Below are 15,654 nucleotides of genomic sequence, written 5' to 3' on the forward strand. Positions count from 1 at the left end.
CCTGGTTGACCAGGGGATCTCCTGTCAGCATAAACTTTCTTCCTAACACTGGTGGTCTTCCTGAAAGCATCATGTGAAGCAAAAAGGGCAGAGACATCCTTCACCAGCCTCAGCATCCCCTTCATTTACCTGCCAGGGAGCATCCTAACAAGCACCAAAGCTGGGAGCTGGGGGCATCCCCAAGCTCTTGCCTGTGCTTCAGCAGGTTTCAGGTCAGACCCAGAAGCACAAGGACTGTTCTAGCAAATTCTTTGTGTGGATTCCCCTGAGAGGAAGTAGGGAAGAGATGAATTCTCTGGCTTTCAACTCTCTTCTGGGCACTGAGAAAGGTGGGTTTTAGCTCATCAGGCTCTCCTGGTGATTGGTTCCCATCTCCTCCAGGAGAAGGGTAATAAAAGCAGCTGGAGGGAGAGCCTCTAATGTTTCTCCTGTGATTCAACAAAGGCTCTGTTTCCCAGGTTATCATTCTACCATCATCTCTGTCAGCATCTGCAGCCACAGGAGGGAAAGACAAATCTGTCCTTCTGCTACTGGATCATTTGCTGGCTATTGAAACATTAATTCATCATCACACCATTGAGAACGGGGGAAGAAGGAAGGTTACTTCAACCCACAGTTATTGTGCAATGCAGCTTGAGTGATGGCAGGGTTTTCCTTGAGGAGAAGAGCCAGTGGGAATTTAGGAGAAGGAGGTATAGGAGTGAGGTCCATGCTTGCTGCTGAGGGGCAGTTTTAGGCAGACACAACAGGGCTGTGCTCAAGGGACCCTTCCAGGCACTGTGAGCATTCAGCTTGTGCAGAAGCAGGGAGCTGCCTGCATCCTAGCCCCTGCTGGGAAGAGGGATGCAGAACCCCCAGGTAATGTGACAGGTAGGCACTAATGTGCTCAGCATCACTCCTAGGCCTGGCAGGACAGGCTTGCCTGGAGAATGGAGAGACTATGCAAACTCCATCATCTCTACCCACACTTCAACACTGCAGTGGCCTCATTTTCCGATGGATCCTTCAGTGGCAACTACTCCCTTGCTCTGGGCTAAACCATGGCAAGTGGCCACATGATCCGGTGTGAGAAGTAAAAGCTGCCTCTGTCACCATCAGGAGCTTTTTGCAACATTTGCTTCATCACAGGCCAGACACAATTGTGTGCACAGTGCTGCTCTGCAAGGCCCTGAAGAGCTGCCACGGGAGGAAAAAAGCCGTCAGAGCCCAAAACTGTTTCCCTCCCTCTAGCAGGCACCGTGTGTACGACAGCAGAGGTTGCGTGGTAACGGCAGCAGGAAGGCGCCAGCTCGGCCCCCCTCGCTCCCGCACAGAACCGACAACAGCAAGGTACGTACCAGCGGCAAAAGCAGCTCTGAAACTCCCGAAACTTTCCCTCCTGCTTTCCGGGGAGGAGCACGGAACCATTTTAAAGCCCTGCTTTGTAGGGAACAGCTGGTTGGGCTTACTTGAACTGTTGTGTGAGCCAGGGTTATGGGAAGAGGGTGCTGGTAGGAAGGAAAAACTGGGGGAGATGCCGAGATTTTGGGAGTGGAGGGAGGAAGGCAAATCGGGCTGTTGCCTAGTGCCTCTCGGCACTTCAAAACCTTTCTTTGTTCCGTCTTGTGAAAATCTGAATGAGGTTTTACCGGGGCTAAAACTACCGGGAAACAATAGGGAGGGAGACAGGGAGTAGCCGGCAGGCGGAGGAGGAAGCGAGCCAAGGGATGACGAATGCCTTCCAGCCCTGACCAAGCGCTGCCACCCTCGCCCTGCCTCGGGGCGGGTGTGCGGGACAGCCGCTGGTCACTGGGGTCGGCTGCGGGCAGTGACACGGAGAGAGCCCGGGAGGGCAGCAGGCCTGGCACAGCACAAGCCCGAGGCGCCCATCCTCCACTGCTGTCACAGCTTCGTTCCAAAGAGCTCAGAGAGAGAGGCCTTTGTGCCAGCGACGTGCAGCTCTCTGCCCGGCGTGTTGCACTAATGAGGGAACGCGTCCTGGATAGGACTGGTGACAGGGATAGGGAGCAGGCACTTCCCAGGCTCTCCAAGCTGGCCCCCATGCACAGCTGTCTGTAAACTGGAAGTCACGGAGACCACTGAGGATATTTTTGTTGTTTCCAGTTCACACAATTCCTAGTTCTGAGCTCCCTGGGGAAGTCCTATCTCCCCTAGCAGAGACCTTGCCCCAGTGCCCCTGCCCTGGGTGACCTGCCTGCATTCCCATCTTGCTCCAGGTCCTGGCACACAGCAGAGGCTGCCCTGCCAGCTGGTTGGTACACTACCTCATTTTATGTTTGATACTCCCAGCCTTTATGCATCCCCTCATTATAGGGATTTCTCCTTCTCCTGGCTTGTTTCCTGTGTATCCCAATGTTCCAGCTCAGGGGGAAGAGCATCAGGGAGATCAGGGTAGATGGAAAAAAAAGGGCAACAGGAGATAGGAGTAAAAGGAAAGGGAGGAAAAGAGAACAAAATTTAGAAAAGTTGGTGAGATGAAAAAGAGGAAATTCAGAGTAAGAGGAGAGATAGCAGAAAAAAAGAGGGCAGAAAAAGGAACAAAAGAGAGAATGGGGAAGGAAGGAAGGAAGGAAGGAAGGAAGGAAGGAAGGAAGGAAGGAAGGAAGGAAGGAAGGAAGGAAGGAAGGAAGGAAGGAAGGAAGGAAGGAAGGAAGGAAGGAAGGAAGGAAGGAAGGAAGGAAGGAAGGAAGGAAGGAAGGAAGGAAGGAAGGAAGGAAGGAAGGAAGGAAGGAAGGAAGGAAGGAAGGAAGGAAGGAAGGAAGGAAGGAAGGAAGGAAGGAAGGAAGGAAGGAAGGAAGGAAGGAAGGAAGGAAGGAAGGAAGGAAGGAAGGAAGGAAGGAAGGAAGGAAGGGAGGGAGGGAGGGAGGGAGGGAGGGAGGGGAGGGAGGGAGGGAGGGAGGGAAGGGAGGGAAGGGAGGGAAGGGAGGGAGGAAGGGAGGAAGGAAGGAAGGAAGGAAGGAAGGAAGGAAGGAAGGAAGGAAGGAGCATATGAGAGGAAAATAGAAAGTAAAAAGGGAAAAAAAAGAATCGAGGAAAAAGGAAGGAAGGAGATATGAAGGAAACAGATAAAGGAGAGTAGAGGGGGAAAGAAAGAAGGGGAAAGGGGGAAAGAAGAGGGGGGCAGGAAGCAGGGAGAAGTCAGGAAAAATTAAGAAAGGGAAAGACAAATGGAAAAGAGAGGGGAAAGGGCATTAAGTGTCAGAGAGGGCAGGAAAAAAGGGAGAGGGGGAAAATGGAAGGAAAAGAGGAAAAAAAAAGGCAGAGAAAGAGGAAAAGGGGGAAGAAAGGGAAAAAGGGGAGGAGGGACAGATCCTGCTCCTCCCCGCCGCGATACGAGGCGGAGCCGGGCCGGAGCCGGCGGCAGCTGCGCGGTGGCGGCACGGCGGTAGGAGCTGGGGAGCCGGGCCGGGCCGGGCCGGAGGGAGCAGGGAGGGAAGAAAGCCTGGGAGGGAAAAGCCCTGCTGGCGGCGCGGGAGGCGGCGGTGCGGGGGGAACCGGGCAGGGGCGGCAGCGGTGGCGGCAGTGCCCCGGGATAGGACCGGGCCGCTGGCCGGGACCCCGAACGGGATCCCCCCTCGGCTCGCAGGAAGGTGCAGAACTCGGGACTGGGGGAGGAACCCTTTGTCGATCCGGGCGGGGTAAAACGGGAGAGTGCCCGAGCGACGCGGGGAGGGAGGGCTGTGACAGTCCGGCTGCCACCGTCCCCTCGGGTGTCGCCGCTGGCTCCGATCCCCATCGCCCCGCGACACGTGGGGCTGTGGTGCGGTCCCACGGAGGCCGTGGGCCGGGATTCCCGGCAGCGCTCGCGTTGGGAAGGGAAGGGCAGCGGCCGAGCACGTCCTGAGCTCACGATGCCGCTGGCGCCGTGTCCCGGTCCGGCCGCGGCTGCCGAGCGCCGCCCCGCCCCACGTGGGTGCCGCGTTTGTTGTGGGCGCGACCTGACGGCAGCGCTGGCACCGGGCTGGCCGCCGGGAAAAGCCGCTTTGGGATCCCCGCGATGTTACGGCGGCAGGAGGGCACTGCAAGGAGGGAAGATGGTAGCTGCCTACTGCTCACATTCCGATGGGATAGCTCAGGGATTATTTCTTTTTCATGCTCCGTAGTCTGAGTCATGTTGGGCAAACCAGGAGTCCAAGGCTGCATTTTGTCACCTACTGCAGCGCTGCTTTTAACCCCATCCCTTGTAGACTAAACCTAGGGCTCAGCTACTGGCCTTGGCATGTCATTGTGCACGTTTATCTGGAGCTGTTCTGCACAACGCTGTGTTTACATCACTTCAGAAATGCAGTTTGACTGCAGACCAAAGAAAAAAAAAGATCTGCTTACCAGCTTCTCTGTACTTGCATTTGCCCGACCAGAGTGATCTTTCAAACCTTGGATATGGAATTGTGGGGGAGGGAGGGCTGTGACAGTCCGGCTGCCACCGTCCCCTCGGGTGTCGCCGCTGGCTCCGATCCCCATCGCCCCGCGACACGTGGGGCTGTGGTGCGGTCCCACGGAGGCCGTGGGCCGGGATTCCCGGCAGCGCTCGCGTTGGGAAGGGAAGGGCAGCGGCCGAGCACGTCCTGAGCTCACGATGCCGCTGGCGCCGTGTCCCGGTCCGGCCGCGGCTGCCGAGCGCCGCCCCGCCCCACGTGGGTGCCGCGTTTGTTGTGGGCGCGACCTGACGGCAGCGCTGGCACCGGGCTGGCCGCCGGGAAAAGCCGCTTTGGGATCCCCGCGATGTTACGGCGGCAGGAGGGCACTGCAAGGAGGGAAGATGGTAGCTGCCTACTGCTCACATTCCGATGGGATAGCTCAGGGATTATTTCTTTTTCATGCTCCGTAGTCTGAGTCATGTTGGGCAAACCAGGAGTCCAAGGCTGCATTTTGTCACCTACTGCAGCGCTGCTTTTAACCCCATCCCTTGTAGACTAAACCTAGGGCTCAGCTACTGGCCTTGGCATGTCATTGTGCACGTTTATCTGGAGCTGTTCTGCACAACGCTGTGTTTACATCACTTCAGAAATGCAGTTTGACTGCAGACCAAAGAAAAAAAAAGATCTGCTTACCAGCTTCTCTGTACTTGCATTTGCCCGACCAGAGTGATCTTTCAAACCTTGGATATGGAATTGTGGAGGAACACTTCTCCCATCCATGCAAGTTCCACTTCTCACATACAGACACATGCCCAGCAGGATTTTTAATTTGAGCCCAGGCAGTTCTCATGCTCATCGTCCTCATTCACCCAAATTCTCTCAAAAATACCCCAATTTTAAGTACAGCTTGAGGGTCCACAACGGGTCAGGTATGCCCCGCTGGTGTCTGTGTGGCTCAGCAGTGCAGTAGTGAGGAGCACCAGTGCCTCTATAAATCTCCTTCTGCTTATTAAGCTCCCTTGGAGGGGGAAGGGGAATGTCTTATTCTCACACAAGCAGCTTCCAGATAACAGGCTTTTGCCGTATCTCTTCAGGATTCCTGTTCTTTTTTCCTCTCAGAGGAAGGCTTCCCAAGTCCCAGACAAAACCATTCCAACTCTCCTGACCTTGTACTGGTGTTTGCAGGTTTTGGAAAATTATAATCTGTCCCCTTTGCACAGTATGACTCATGGCTGAGAGCTGGGGGGATTGAAGAACATCATTGCTTCTCAGTCAATTTAAAAAAAAAGGTGGTTTTATTTTGTTTTAATTTTCAGGTGTTATCTCAACTGTCAAAATGGAGCTTGACATCCAGTGTGAAGAGATGAGCCCATCTAGATGGGCTGAACTTCTGACCACAATGAAATCCTGCAAAACCATCAGGTAAGTAACTAGTTGCATATTCTCTCTTTTGAGTAAGAACTGTTGCATTTCTTTCCTGTGTTTTTCATCTTCAGAACTGTTTGACCTGGGACTTAGAAACTGCACAGCAACAGGAATGAGTCTACCTATTTTTATCCAGAAAGTTAATTTAAAGGGTGGGTAAATCCTCATCCTCTTGCAAAGCTTTTTAAACTACAGATAAATATCTTTTGGTATGAAGTAATGTTGCCCTGTTTTTTGCTGTGCCATAGGGCTCAGCTAGGTAATGTGATTTAAATATTTGACCACCATTTTGGTTATTCTGCCTTTGTCTCTCAAGAGGGGGAAGACATCACTCTGTGCTTATTGGGTTGCACACTCTTTGGGTTGCAGGCTTGATGCTGTCAAGTGATTTTGGCTTCAGTAGTCAAGTACAAGCCACATGCCATCAGCTTTTAGTTCTTCACTTGACCATCAGAAGTGCCAGCCTTGTTTGTTGAGCAAACAATGGGAGAGAACCATCTCCTGGGGTGTAAGGTGTAGGACAGGGCCCAGAAGAGTTGCTACTGCGATCTTTCCCCTCTGCTGTTTGGGAACTTACACTTCAAGGGATGGCATCATCCTGCTGGGGCTGGAGAGGATGAGCCACTTCATGCCAGCAGTACCTCGGAGGGCATTTGACCTGGTGAGGGCAACTTCCTTTTGTTTTGCAAAGGAGCCTTTTGCAGGCAAAGCTTAATGGGCCTGGCCGTGACTTCCCAAGGCCTGCCTTGGGTGGCAGAAGGCAGTGGCATGAGGCAGGGCTGCTGGGCTGCTCCAGAGGCAATGGATAAGGCTGACTGCTGCAGGGGTTGTTTCATCAGTGTTGAACATGATCCCATTGGAAGCCATGTCTTCTTGCAGGGGGAGGGAAGGAGAACCCTCATAGAGCCTCAGTTTTCATACTGTTGTCTAAGGAGAAATGACCAGGCAACTTTTGGCACTCCTGGCTGTGGCTGTGCCTGGGCCTGTACTGTTCTTAATGACACCTTCTTTTTGCTCTGTGTCTTTTCTGCCTCCCTCTATACCTCCCTGGCTGTCCTGTGCTCCTGATCCTTTGCTTGGTTCTCATTTCAATTAAATTCATCCTCATCCATTCAGTAATACCTAGAAGAATGCTGGTATCCCGTGGAGGAAGCTGCTGCCAAACTGCAAACTCAGGGTTTGTGTGCTGAGATTCCTGCTGGAGGGAGATGGTGCAAACCAGCATGACTCACCTGCAAGACACCAACCTGCTGATGGGTGTCTGGGCTGGCTGCAGTTCTCAGTGCAGAACCAGTCTGACACTGTAAGCTGGCAGGTGGTTTGTCACTGTCACTGTTTTAGTGGAGGCACTTCCTCCAGCTGTAAGGGGATGATTTGTGCCCTCTTCTGTGCAGCACAGAGCAGGAGCAAGGCTTGGGAAGCTGCCCTCCAGCCCATCCTGTGGTGCAGCCCAGAACACACCTTGGTCTGGGCCATGCAACACCCAGCAGGTCCTGCACATACTTATGGAGGCATCCCAGGAACCACAGGAACTTTGCCCACTGCTTTCATGAGCAGTGCTCCAGCCTGGGAGAGCAGAGCAACTCTGAGGATTAAAGTGCTCCTTCTGTCCTTGTCTTTCAGGTTGGATGATTGCAATCTCTCCAGCAGTAACTGCGAGGATCTCTCTTCCATCATCAATACAAATCCATCCCTCACAGAGCTGAAGCTGAACAACAATGAGCTGGGAGATGAAGGTGTTGAATACCTGTGTAAAGGGTTGCTGACCCCAAGCTGTAGCCTACAGAAGTTATGGTAAAGCTCCATTGATTGTCTTGCTCTATCATGCTGTCACAAATGAGTGTTTTGAGGTCTTTTAAAGAATCACTGGCAAAGGCAGGTTTAATATAAAAGTGAAAGCACAACAATTTGTTGACAAGGTTCACTCTACTACGTACTAGATGGTTAAAGCACGTAGAGAAAAAGCAAACAAAAATCTAAAGTCAATAACCAATGTCAATTGAAGAATTATCTACATGGAGGCTGGGAGAAGGGGGAAGGGTGAGGACAGGAAAGGGTGAATAAAGAAGACAGTCTTTTTGAATTTCAAGGTTCAGAATCCTTGCTAAACTGAGTTCTGGACTGGACCAATACTTTAGGCCTAAAAGTTTTAACAGCACTTAAACTTAACAGCACTTCATTAATAGCTTGGGTTAAACAATTTAACAAAGGTTCCTATAGAATTTACTATAATGCAACAGTAACTCACAGGCCTAACTTACATATCTAAAGTACTTAATAATCTAGGACAATAACAGTCACAGTTCATTTGCTACAGTATATTCCCACTCACAAGCACACAAACCTAAAGGAGTATGTATAAAGTGCTCACCTGTGGAAAATTCCCCTTAAATTCAGTGAAGGACTCAGATCAGATGCCTTTGAGGTCGAGCCTTGGGGAGTGGGCGTGCCAGCCCAGGATCTGTCATCGTTCAGTGATCCTCAGAATGCAGCAAACTGGAGAGTTCCCTGGCTCTGGGAGACATTTTATGGAGGCACTCCACCACATTGTAGCATTAGTGAGCTTCCCTCAGCATCCCTGGTGCAGGAGCTTTAGTCAAAGCCAGTGGTTGCTGCCTCTGCCCCTCAGAAGCCCTCAAAGAGGGCTTCTGCCTTCTCTGTTCAGCATCTTCTGCAGGGTGCAGGAGTCCTCCAACTCCTGAGAGGAATCTGGGATCCTCAGAACACTACCTTGTAAAAATAATATGACTTTTGGTTCAGATATTGAAGTCCCTGTGCCGCCTGCAATGAGGAATCAGGCAAATAGAAAGAAAGTTGACTGTGAAGCTGATGAAACTGCAGCTCTCTAATGGACCTTCAAGAAGTAACTGTGGTACTCTGTACTGGAAGACTTAAGTAAATTTTCAGAGAGTTTGCCCTAGGCTTCAGATTTCCCCACATGCTCAAGCAGCAGTCTGGGTTTTTCAGTTCTGTGGAAAAACATTGTCCATTTTTGGGGTTGTGATAAGGTGCCTTAAATAAAAGTGAAAACAAAAAAAAAGGAAATGAAAGGAAGAGGAATATAAAGAAGAATAAATAAGAGGAAATAAAAGAGCAAGCAAACCCAAGTCAAACCTCCCTGCACAACACCTCTCTATTGCTCTAAAGTCTTATCTAATAATTCTATAAACACCCCACAGCAATACTAGCACAGTTCCTATGCTACTTCTCCAAGCCTGAGTGCTGAAGGATCAACTTCATAGATCCTTCTTGTACTATACCATTAAACTAAATTATATCCATGGTTGGATGAGATTTTAACTTCTACTGACTCTGGATCACATTTCTGGAGGGGGCAAGAAATCATAAGATGCCTTTGCATCTTTATCTCTGGGGTCAGCCTCCTGATATTTAAACCACTTCTAGAAACCGGTTGTGGGGCTACCTAGAGGGTGAGTCCTTATTCTGCTGGAGATGCTGGATGAGTGATTACATTGAAGTAAGCATGCGAGCTGTTGTTTGTGGCACAGGTGTAGTTGATAAATTATTATGGCACAGCTGTAGAATAATGGTACCAAACTGGACAAACCACTTCCACACCATGAGAGGTGTGGTGTCCTTTCTGAGCTCCAACCTCAGCAAATAAAGCTCTCTGAGAAGAACCTCTGTAATTCTAGGAGTGCATTTCCCTCTCCCCTGTTGTCTCTGTCCTGCAGGCTGCAAAACTGCAACCTGACAAGTGCCAGCTGTGAGACCCTGCGCTCTGTCCTCAGTGCCCAGCCATCCCTGACAGAGCTGCATGTAGGGGATAACAGGCTGGGAACTGCTGGAGTGAAGGTGCTGTGCCAAGGGATGATGAACCCCAGCTGTAAGCTGCAGAAGCTGCAGTAAGTAGTCACTGGCTTTTTCAGTCATCACACAGGCCATGCTTGCTTTTCCCTTGACACAAGCAGGAGTTTTGGTGCCAGGTGTGAATTTGTTCTTGTTTTACTTGAAATTGTCTTATTTATTCATGCAGGTGGATCTTGTGGGTTTGGAAGTCAGGTGTTCCCATAGGCTTTGTTTAGCCCTTCTGGCAGTGGTGGCTGTAAATGCAAGACCTCTCAGAGGCCCAGGAAACATCAGATTCTGCTGCCCTTGGTCCTTGTTTCATGACTGAGCAGGACCTGGGTGTATTTGCAGCCCCCAGCTTCCCCTGGGCAGGCCCAGAGTTGAGGCTCTTGATGGTGTTGCAGTGCAGAACTCAGCCCTGTGTTCCAAGCTGCCTGTACACTGGTTTAATGGGAGGCCTAGTGTAAAAATTGGTCTTGCTAGGGTCCTCTGGGATCTAGTTTAAGAATTAATGCTTCCTGAAATGAGCAGAGAGATGCTGTTAAAAGCTTACAGTTATGTCTGGTTAATGCATTGCCTGATCTCAACTCACACTGGCATGTTTTCTGCCCTGGCTAACACACACCAGGCTCAGCTGATTCTTGTTGGTAGCAGGATGTGTAAGGAGGGTTGTCTTTTTTCCTGGACTTCTTTTCTTCTTGCAGGCTGGAGTACTGTGAGCTCACAGCTGATATTGTGGAAGCTCTCAATGCTGCTCTGCAAAGCAAGGCCACCCTGAAGGAGCTCAGCCTGAGCAACAACACGCTGGGAGATACAGCTGTGAAACAGCTGTGCCGGGGCCTGGTGGAGGCAAGCTGCAACCTGGAGCTACTACAGTAAGGAAGAGCTGGTCATCTCTAATGGCAACTAGTGCTGCTGCTAGTCACACCATCCATAGACAGGAAAAATTGTTGTCAGGAATGTTTGAAATCTCGGCCAGATTTTTGGCTGGCTCAGATTTATGTAACTGGAAACTGCACACAAACGTCTGGGTCTTTCAGTTTTGGGGTTTTTGGCACTCCAGGTTAAACCACCACTTACTAAGGGAGCCTGCTCACCTGTGTCTCAGAGCAGAGGAACAATCACCCTCAGTAGCTCTAGTTCTTAAACTGGAATTACCAGCCTGTTGAGTATACTTATTCAGAGCCCTTTTTTGCTACAAAACAAAGGTGCTGGGTTTGGCCTCATTTCTATGGTAAAGCCTGTGAAGAACTTTCTGGGAAAAGCACAATTCATTTTATCTTGCCTCTGAGGTTCAGCAGGGGTTGGCTCAGCAGGGACTCACTGTGTGATGCTGCCAAAAGTTCCTCTTAGAAAGGATAACTGATAAAAAGGGAAGTTTGGCAAGAATGATCCTTGCATTAATGCATATGAATGGCTGGGTCAAAGTGCCCTGCAGCCTCATGAAATGCAAGAGCAGAGAGCAGAGCCTCACCCTGAGTCCCATCTTGGACATCTGTATCTTCTCTGAACCTTGGAGGATGTAGCAGTGCCTGGCTGAGTTGCACTGGTTTGCAGCAAGGAACCAGCCCATAGACCCTTCCCAGTCTGAACTGGGGTATTGGGGTGTATCTAACATGGGTGGGTCTGGAGCAGCAACTCCAACTGTGCTTTTTCCTGCAGCCTGGAGAACTGTGGCATAACCAGCGACAGCTGTATGGAAATTAGTGCTGTTCTCAGGAACAAGTCATCTCTGATGGATCTTTCTGTGGGGGACAACAAGATCGGGGACTCCGGTCTGGCTCTGCTGTGCCAGGGACTGATGCATCCTAGCTGCAAAATCCAGAAGCTGTGGTAAGGGTGGGCAGAGGTTTCTTATATTCCTTCTGCAGCTTCTGAGCTGTTTAGGTTGTGCTGCTAGTTTGCTCCAAAGTGGAAATTTCTCATTTACCCATTATGGTCAAAAAAGTGTCTCAGCTGCAAATCAGTTAATTCCCAAAAACTGGGTGGAGAACACCATGAACAAGTAGGACCACACTGAAATTGCTTGGATCAAATTCTGGTGAGAGGGCAAATAGAAGTTTATGATGGCATTGTCTTGGCTTCCAGTTGAGTCAGCTGTCTACTAGAATTGCATATTTCTGTTTCTTTTTTTGTGTGTTACAAGCAGAGCTTTTGGTGCAGCAAGTGGAAAGTAAGGAAAGGAGGAAGCTGTGTGGTATGATGTATGAAAGGATACAAGAAAATGAGACAACGTAACCAGAAATTCAGAATACTAAAACAGGACTCTGTTTTCTAATCTAAGTCATTCTTGGGAGAAAATAACATTTTGTTCTTCCCTGCAGGTTATGGGATTGTGATCTCACAAGTGCTAGCTGTAAAGATCTCTCCAGACTCATCAGTACAAAGGAGACCCTCACAGAGATCAGTCTGATAGACAATAACCTGAGAGACTCAGGGATGGAAATGCTCTGTCAGGCACTCAAGGATCCCAAATCTAAACTTCAGGAGCTATGGTGAGCTGCTGTCAAGTTTCACATATCTACTGCCTTCTTTGGAGGCCTCACTGAAGAAAGATGTAAGGTGAAGTAATGCCCACCCAGATGGATCCTCAGTTGTGATGGTTCCATAAGCAACTCCTGCTGGTTGTTACTGAAAGGATTTATAGAGTTAAAAAGGGCTTTTCTAGACTTAAAGACTTTAAAAGGATTTGTATTTCTAAACTCATAGACACTTTGAAGATGTGCCCCATCACAGTTATCCTGTTAAAACCGAAAGGAGACCAAGCATCACTTGCAGAACTTCTAATTAATTGTTTTATCATGCAACAAATGACAGTTAAGAGACTTTTGAAGTCTGAAAGGCCTGATGGAATAGCAAAATGAATGCTGTAATCAGATATCTCAGGCTCTCTCTCCACTGGAGCTAAACTCTCTCACTAATGAGACAAAAGAAAGCTCTAGTGACATTAAACATTTCTCATCATCCTGTCCTGTTAACTGTCTTACCTTTTAGGCTGGGATGGTCTAGGAGAAGAAATTTGTTCTTTCACTTAGAACTTGAATTTTCCTGCATTGCAGATTCAGCTCCTGCCCCCAGCTGGGTTCTTGCCCTGGTGGCCTGGAAGTCAGTGGGGTGCCTCAGGAGTGCACAGTGGAGCCAACAGTGACTGTTAGAGCAGCACACTTCTTCCTTCCTTGGTCCTGTGCTTCTTGGGCAGGTGCCTTTCCTAGGTGCACGCTCCAAGACAGACATCCCACACAAAGAGTGGGAGAGGTGCTGCCTAGAAAGGACTGAGCAGATAGGCATTGAGAGGAGTACAGTGATTGCAGGAAAGCCCTGGTGCCTCTGTTCCCACTGTCTGGACTCCTGTTAAATAAATGTGAAGAAGTGAACGGTGCCTGATAGTCTCTAGGTGACCCACCTAGATCTCATCTCGCTTTTGCCTTGCAGGGTTAGGGAGTGTGGGCTCACCACTGCTTGCTGCAAGGCTGTCAGCTCTGCTCTCAGCACCAACAAGCACCTGAAAGTACTGCACATAGGTGAGAACAAGCTGGGAGATGCAGGTGTGGAGCTCCTGTGTGAAGGGCTGATGCACCCCAGCTGCAACATCCAGTCCCTCTGGTAAGGTGCACTCTCAGAAGTTGTCTTCTCTCTTGCTGTCTGAATTCACCCTTTGTCTTCTACTTCCATGGTCCTTAGGGGTGCCAGCACAAGTGCTGGTCTAGCCTCACTAGAAGGAGCAGGCAGCCAGCTGGAGCATCACCTCCAGCCCTGGGGTGGGATTTGCCTTCCCCGTGAGCCTGTTCCCTTCCTAGCTGGGCCCAGCTCTGGGCTCTGTGCTTGTTCTCTCCATGCTGTTGGACAGAAGCTGGAGCTGTGCTCTGATGCCTGAATTCACAGTGAGTGAGTGAAGCAGACAGGTCATGGGAGACATCAGTAAGACTTGCAAGTCTGTCCCAGAAAGTGTCTTTTGACCACTTAAAGCTACTTGGTCATCAACTGAGAGGCCTCAGTTGCTCTCTTCAGAGAGGTGCAAGTCTCAAGTATAGTGATAAGAGAAGATGATGCATGATGGTGAATTTGGGAATAACTTCGATGGGTTCCTCCTGTGTCCATAGCCACACGCTGTTATGCTTTAGGGAGGCCTTTGAGGTGTTCAGCAGTCACCATGAGGGCATCTGTCTCTGTGGCAAGACCACAGGCCAGCCCCTGCTGAAGTCTTGGAGATGCCATCTTTGCCAGAATTTCTGGTCCATGCTGGGGATGTCCACACCTGCTGCCCAGGTGTGGGCAGGGTTTCCTGGAGCCAGGGTTCATTGTGCTGACCTCTCCCTCCTCTCCCTGCAGGTTGGGGAACTGTGACCTGACAGCAGGCTGCTGTGCCACCCTCGCCACCGTCATGGCCACCAAGCAGTGCCTCACTGAGCTGGACCTGAGCTACAACCCTCTGGAAGACGAAGGCATCAGGAAGATCTGTGAAGCCTTGAAGAAGCCCAGCTGCAACGTGCAGCAGTTAATGTGAGCGATGGCGGTAGCCCTGGCAGGGGTGGGAGGCTGCTGCTGGTCAGGGACTAAGGGTGTCCTGGGCTGTAAAGCCAATTTCTGGCTGCTCTTAAAGCTAGATGGGGCCCTTCCTGGCATATGACCTTCCTATACTGGCCAGTTGTGCATCTGACTCTTCCCTTAACAGGAGGATGCTCACTAAATCTCACTTGCCTTTCTGTTTTGGTGTAGTTTGTATGACATTTTGTGGAGTTCTGAAGTGGATGATGAACTGAGAGCCTTGGAAGAGTCCAAGCCTGAAGTGAAGATCATTTCATGAGTGGTGACTGCCTGCAGAACAACGTCAAAGCAATGTCCTCTTCTTCATCTGAACTTTTCATACGTAAAACTAATTAACTTAATAGGGAATTTTCTTGTACCAAAACCATTTGTGGATTCCCTGAGTGGGTGTCTGGGGAGCTGATCGGCCTTCTCTGTGTCTCTGGATGTACTAACTCTGAGACTCCTGAAAGCTGCAGCATCACTATCCTTGATATAAACAATTACTGTCTTGTAGAAGTGGGTCTCTAGCCCTTAGGAGCTCTTTAATCCTATAATCCCTTCTAACGAATTAGTTGGGCTTTAAAGAGAGCTCCTTGCCAAGGCAAGAGAACTACCCACTGTATTGTTACTGGGTGGTGCTTTTGATAGGTCTCTGGGGAAGGCTTTCAAAAAAACCTAAATGTTTTTAATCTAAAATTGAGCTCTCCCCTGTCTTTTCCCTAAAAGGGTTCTTGGAAAAGCAGTGGTGGCCAAGGCACTAGAAAAAAAAGAAATGAGCAGCTGTTCAGCTGTGCAATGTCAAAATTCATGTCCTTTGAAAAGTGATTTTCCTACAAACAAAAGATGCTGTGTGCATTTCTGCTAGTATGGGAAATGATTAAATGATTGATATGTTTGATCTGGCAAAGAGTAGTTCTACAGGAACTTTATACTTAATTTTTCTACTTATAAAAATAAATATATCTGTATATTTCTCCTTTAAGACCAATGTAGTTATTTGTGAACTGCAACACTACCAACACCTTGGTTTACTTGTTTGTTTTTGGTAAGTCCCTAGCTGAAACATGCCAGGAGAAGATCGTAGTCAAGGCTTTAGGTAAAGAACAAGCCTAGAAGACATTTCAGTTTTCAGGGGACACTGGGGTTTCATGCCCAGAGTTGTAACAAACCCTTGTTCCAACAGAAAATGCAACTGCTGCACATCTAAACCACAAAAGAATGAATATGGATTTAAAAATATACAAGGCAAGCCTGGCATTGTCCTTGGCTGGCCTTGCAGGATGAATGCCAAAAAATCCCATTCCCCAATGTGTCTTCCTGGTCACTTGGTGTTTCCTTCACTGGAAAATTCTGTGTGGCACCTAAGGTAAAGGTGTTCTCTAGGCTTTGCTTTTTGCTGCTCACATTCATCCTGTAGAGGCCACAGCTGGCTTTTCTTTGTCCTAGAAGATTTGACCTAGGTGGTTTCTACAGTAGCCTTCACAAACCTAAAATGGTGCATGAGAAATAGTTTATTTGTGTCTTCAGGCAGGTG

The 15,654-nt window shown here is 49.5% G+C and overlaps 1 protein-coding gene across 2 annotated transcripts; it reads left to right on the forward strand.

Annotated features, from left to right (window-relative positions):
* The first annotated feature begins 1,067 nt into the window (after positions 1 to 1,067).
* Positions 1,068 to 15,115, forward strand: RNH1 (ribonuclease/angiogenin inhibitor 1). Of its 2 annotated transcripts, none has more exons than XM_030950256.1 (10): positions 1,068 to 1,329; positions 5,675 to 5,780; positions 7,407 to 7,577; positions 9,479 to 9,649; positions 10,298 to 10,468; positions 11,256 to 11,426; positions 11,918 to 12,088; positions 13,026 to 13,196; positions 13,923 to 14,093; positions 14,310 to 15,115. In XM_030950256.1, exons 2-10 carry the CDS (start codon positions 5,695 to 5,697, stop codon positions 14,395 to 14,397), a joined length of 1,371 nt encoding a protein of 456 aa, XP_030806116.1. In that variant the 5' UTR covers positions 1,068 to 1,329; positions 5,675 to 5,694; the 3' UTR covers positions 14,398 to 15,115. The 2 variants fall into 2 exon arrangements, with proteins under 2 accessions (XP_030806116.1, XP_030806117.1); XM_030950257.1 differs by lacking the exon at positions 1,068 to 1,329 and adding an exon at positions 3,352 to 3,385.
* Positions 15,116 to 15,654: the final 539 nt, after the last annotated feature.

This window comes from Camarhynchus parvulus, chromosome 5, assembly GCF_901933205.1.
Source record: "Camarhynchus parvulus chromosome 5, STF_HiC, whole genome shotgun sequence".
NCBI lineage: Eukaryota > Metazoa > Chordata > Aves > Passeriformes > Thraupidae > Camarhynchus > Camarhynchus parvulus.

What these genes read in the sequence shown, in the direction of transcription:
- RNH1 (XM_030950256.1), top strand. Translation starts at nt 5,695, where the DNA reads ATGGAGCTTGACATCCAGTGTGAAGAGATGAGCCCATCTAGATGGGCT. An exon ending in TGTAAGCTGCAGAAGCTGCA is followed by an intron (nt 9,650 to 10,297) that starts GTAAGTAGTCAC and finishes TTCTTCTTGCAG; the next exon opens with GCTGGAGTACTGTGAGCTCA. An exon ending in TGCAACGTGCAGCAGTTAAT is followed by an intron (nt 14,094 to 14,309) that starts GTGAGCGATGGC and finishes GTTTTGGTGTAG; the next exon opens with TTTGTATGACATTTTGTGGA.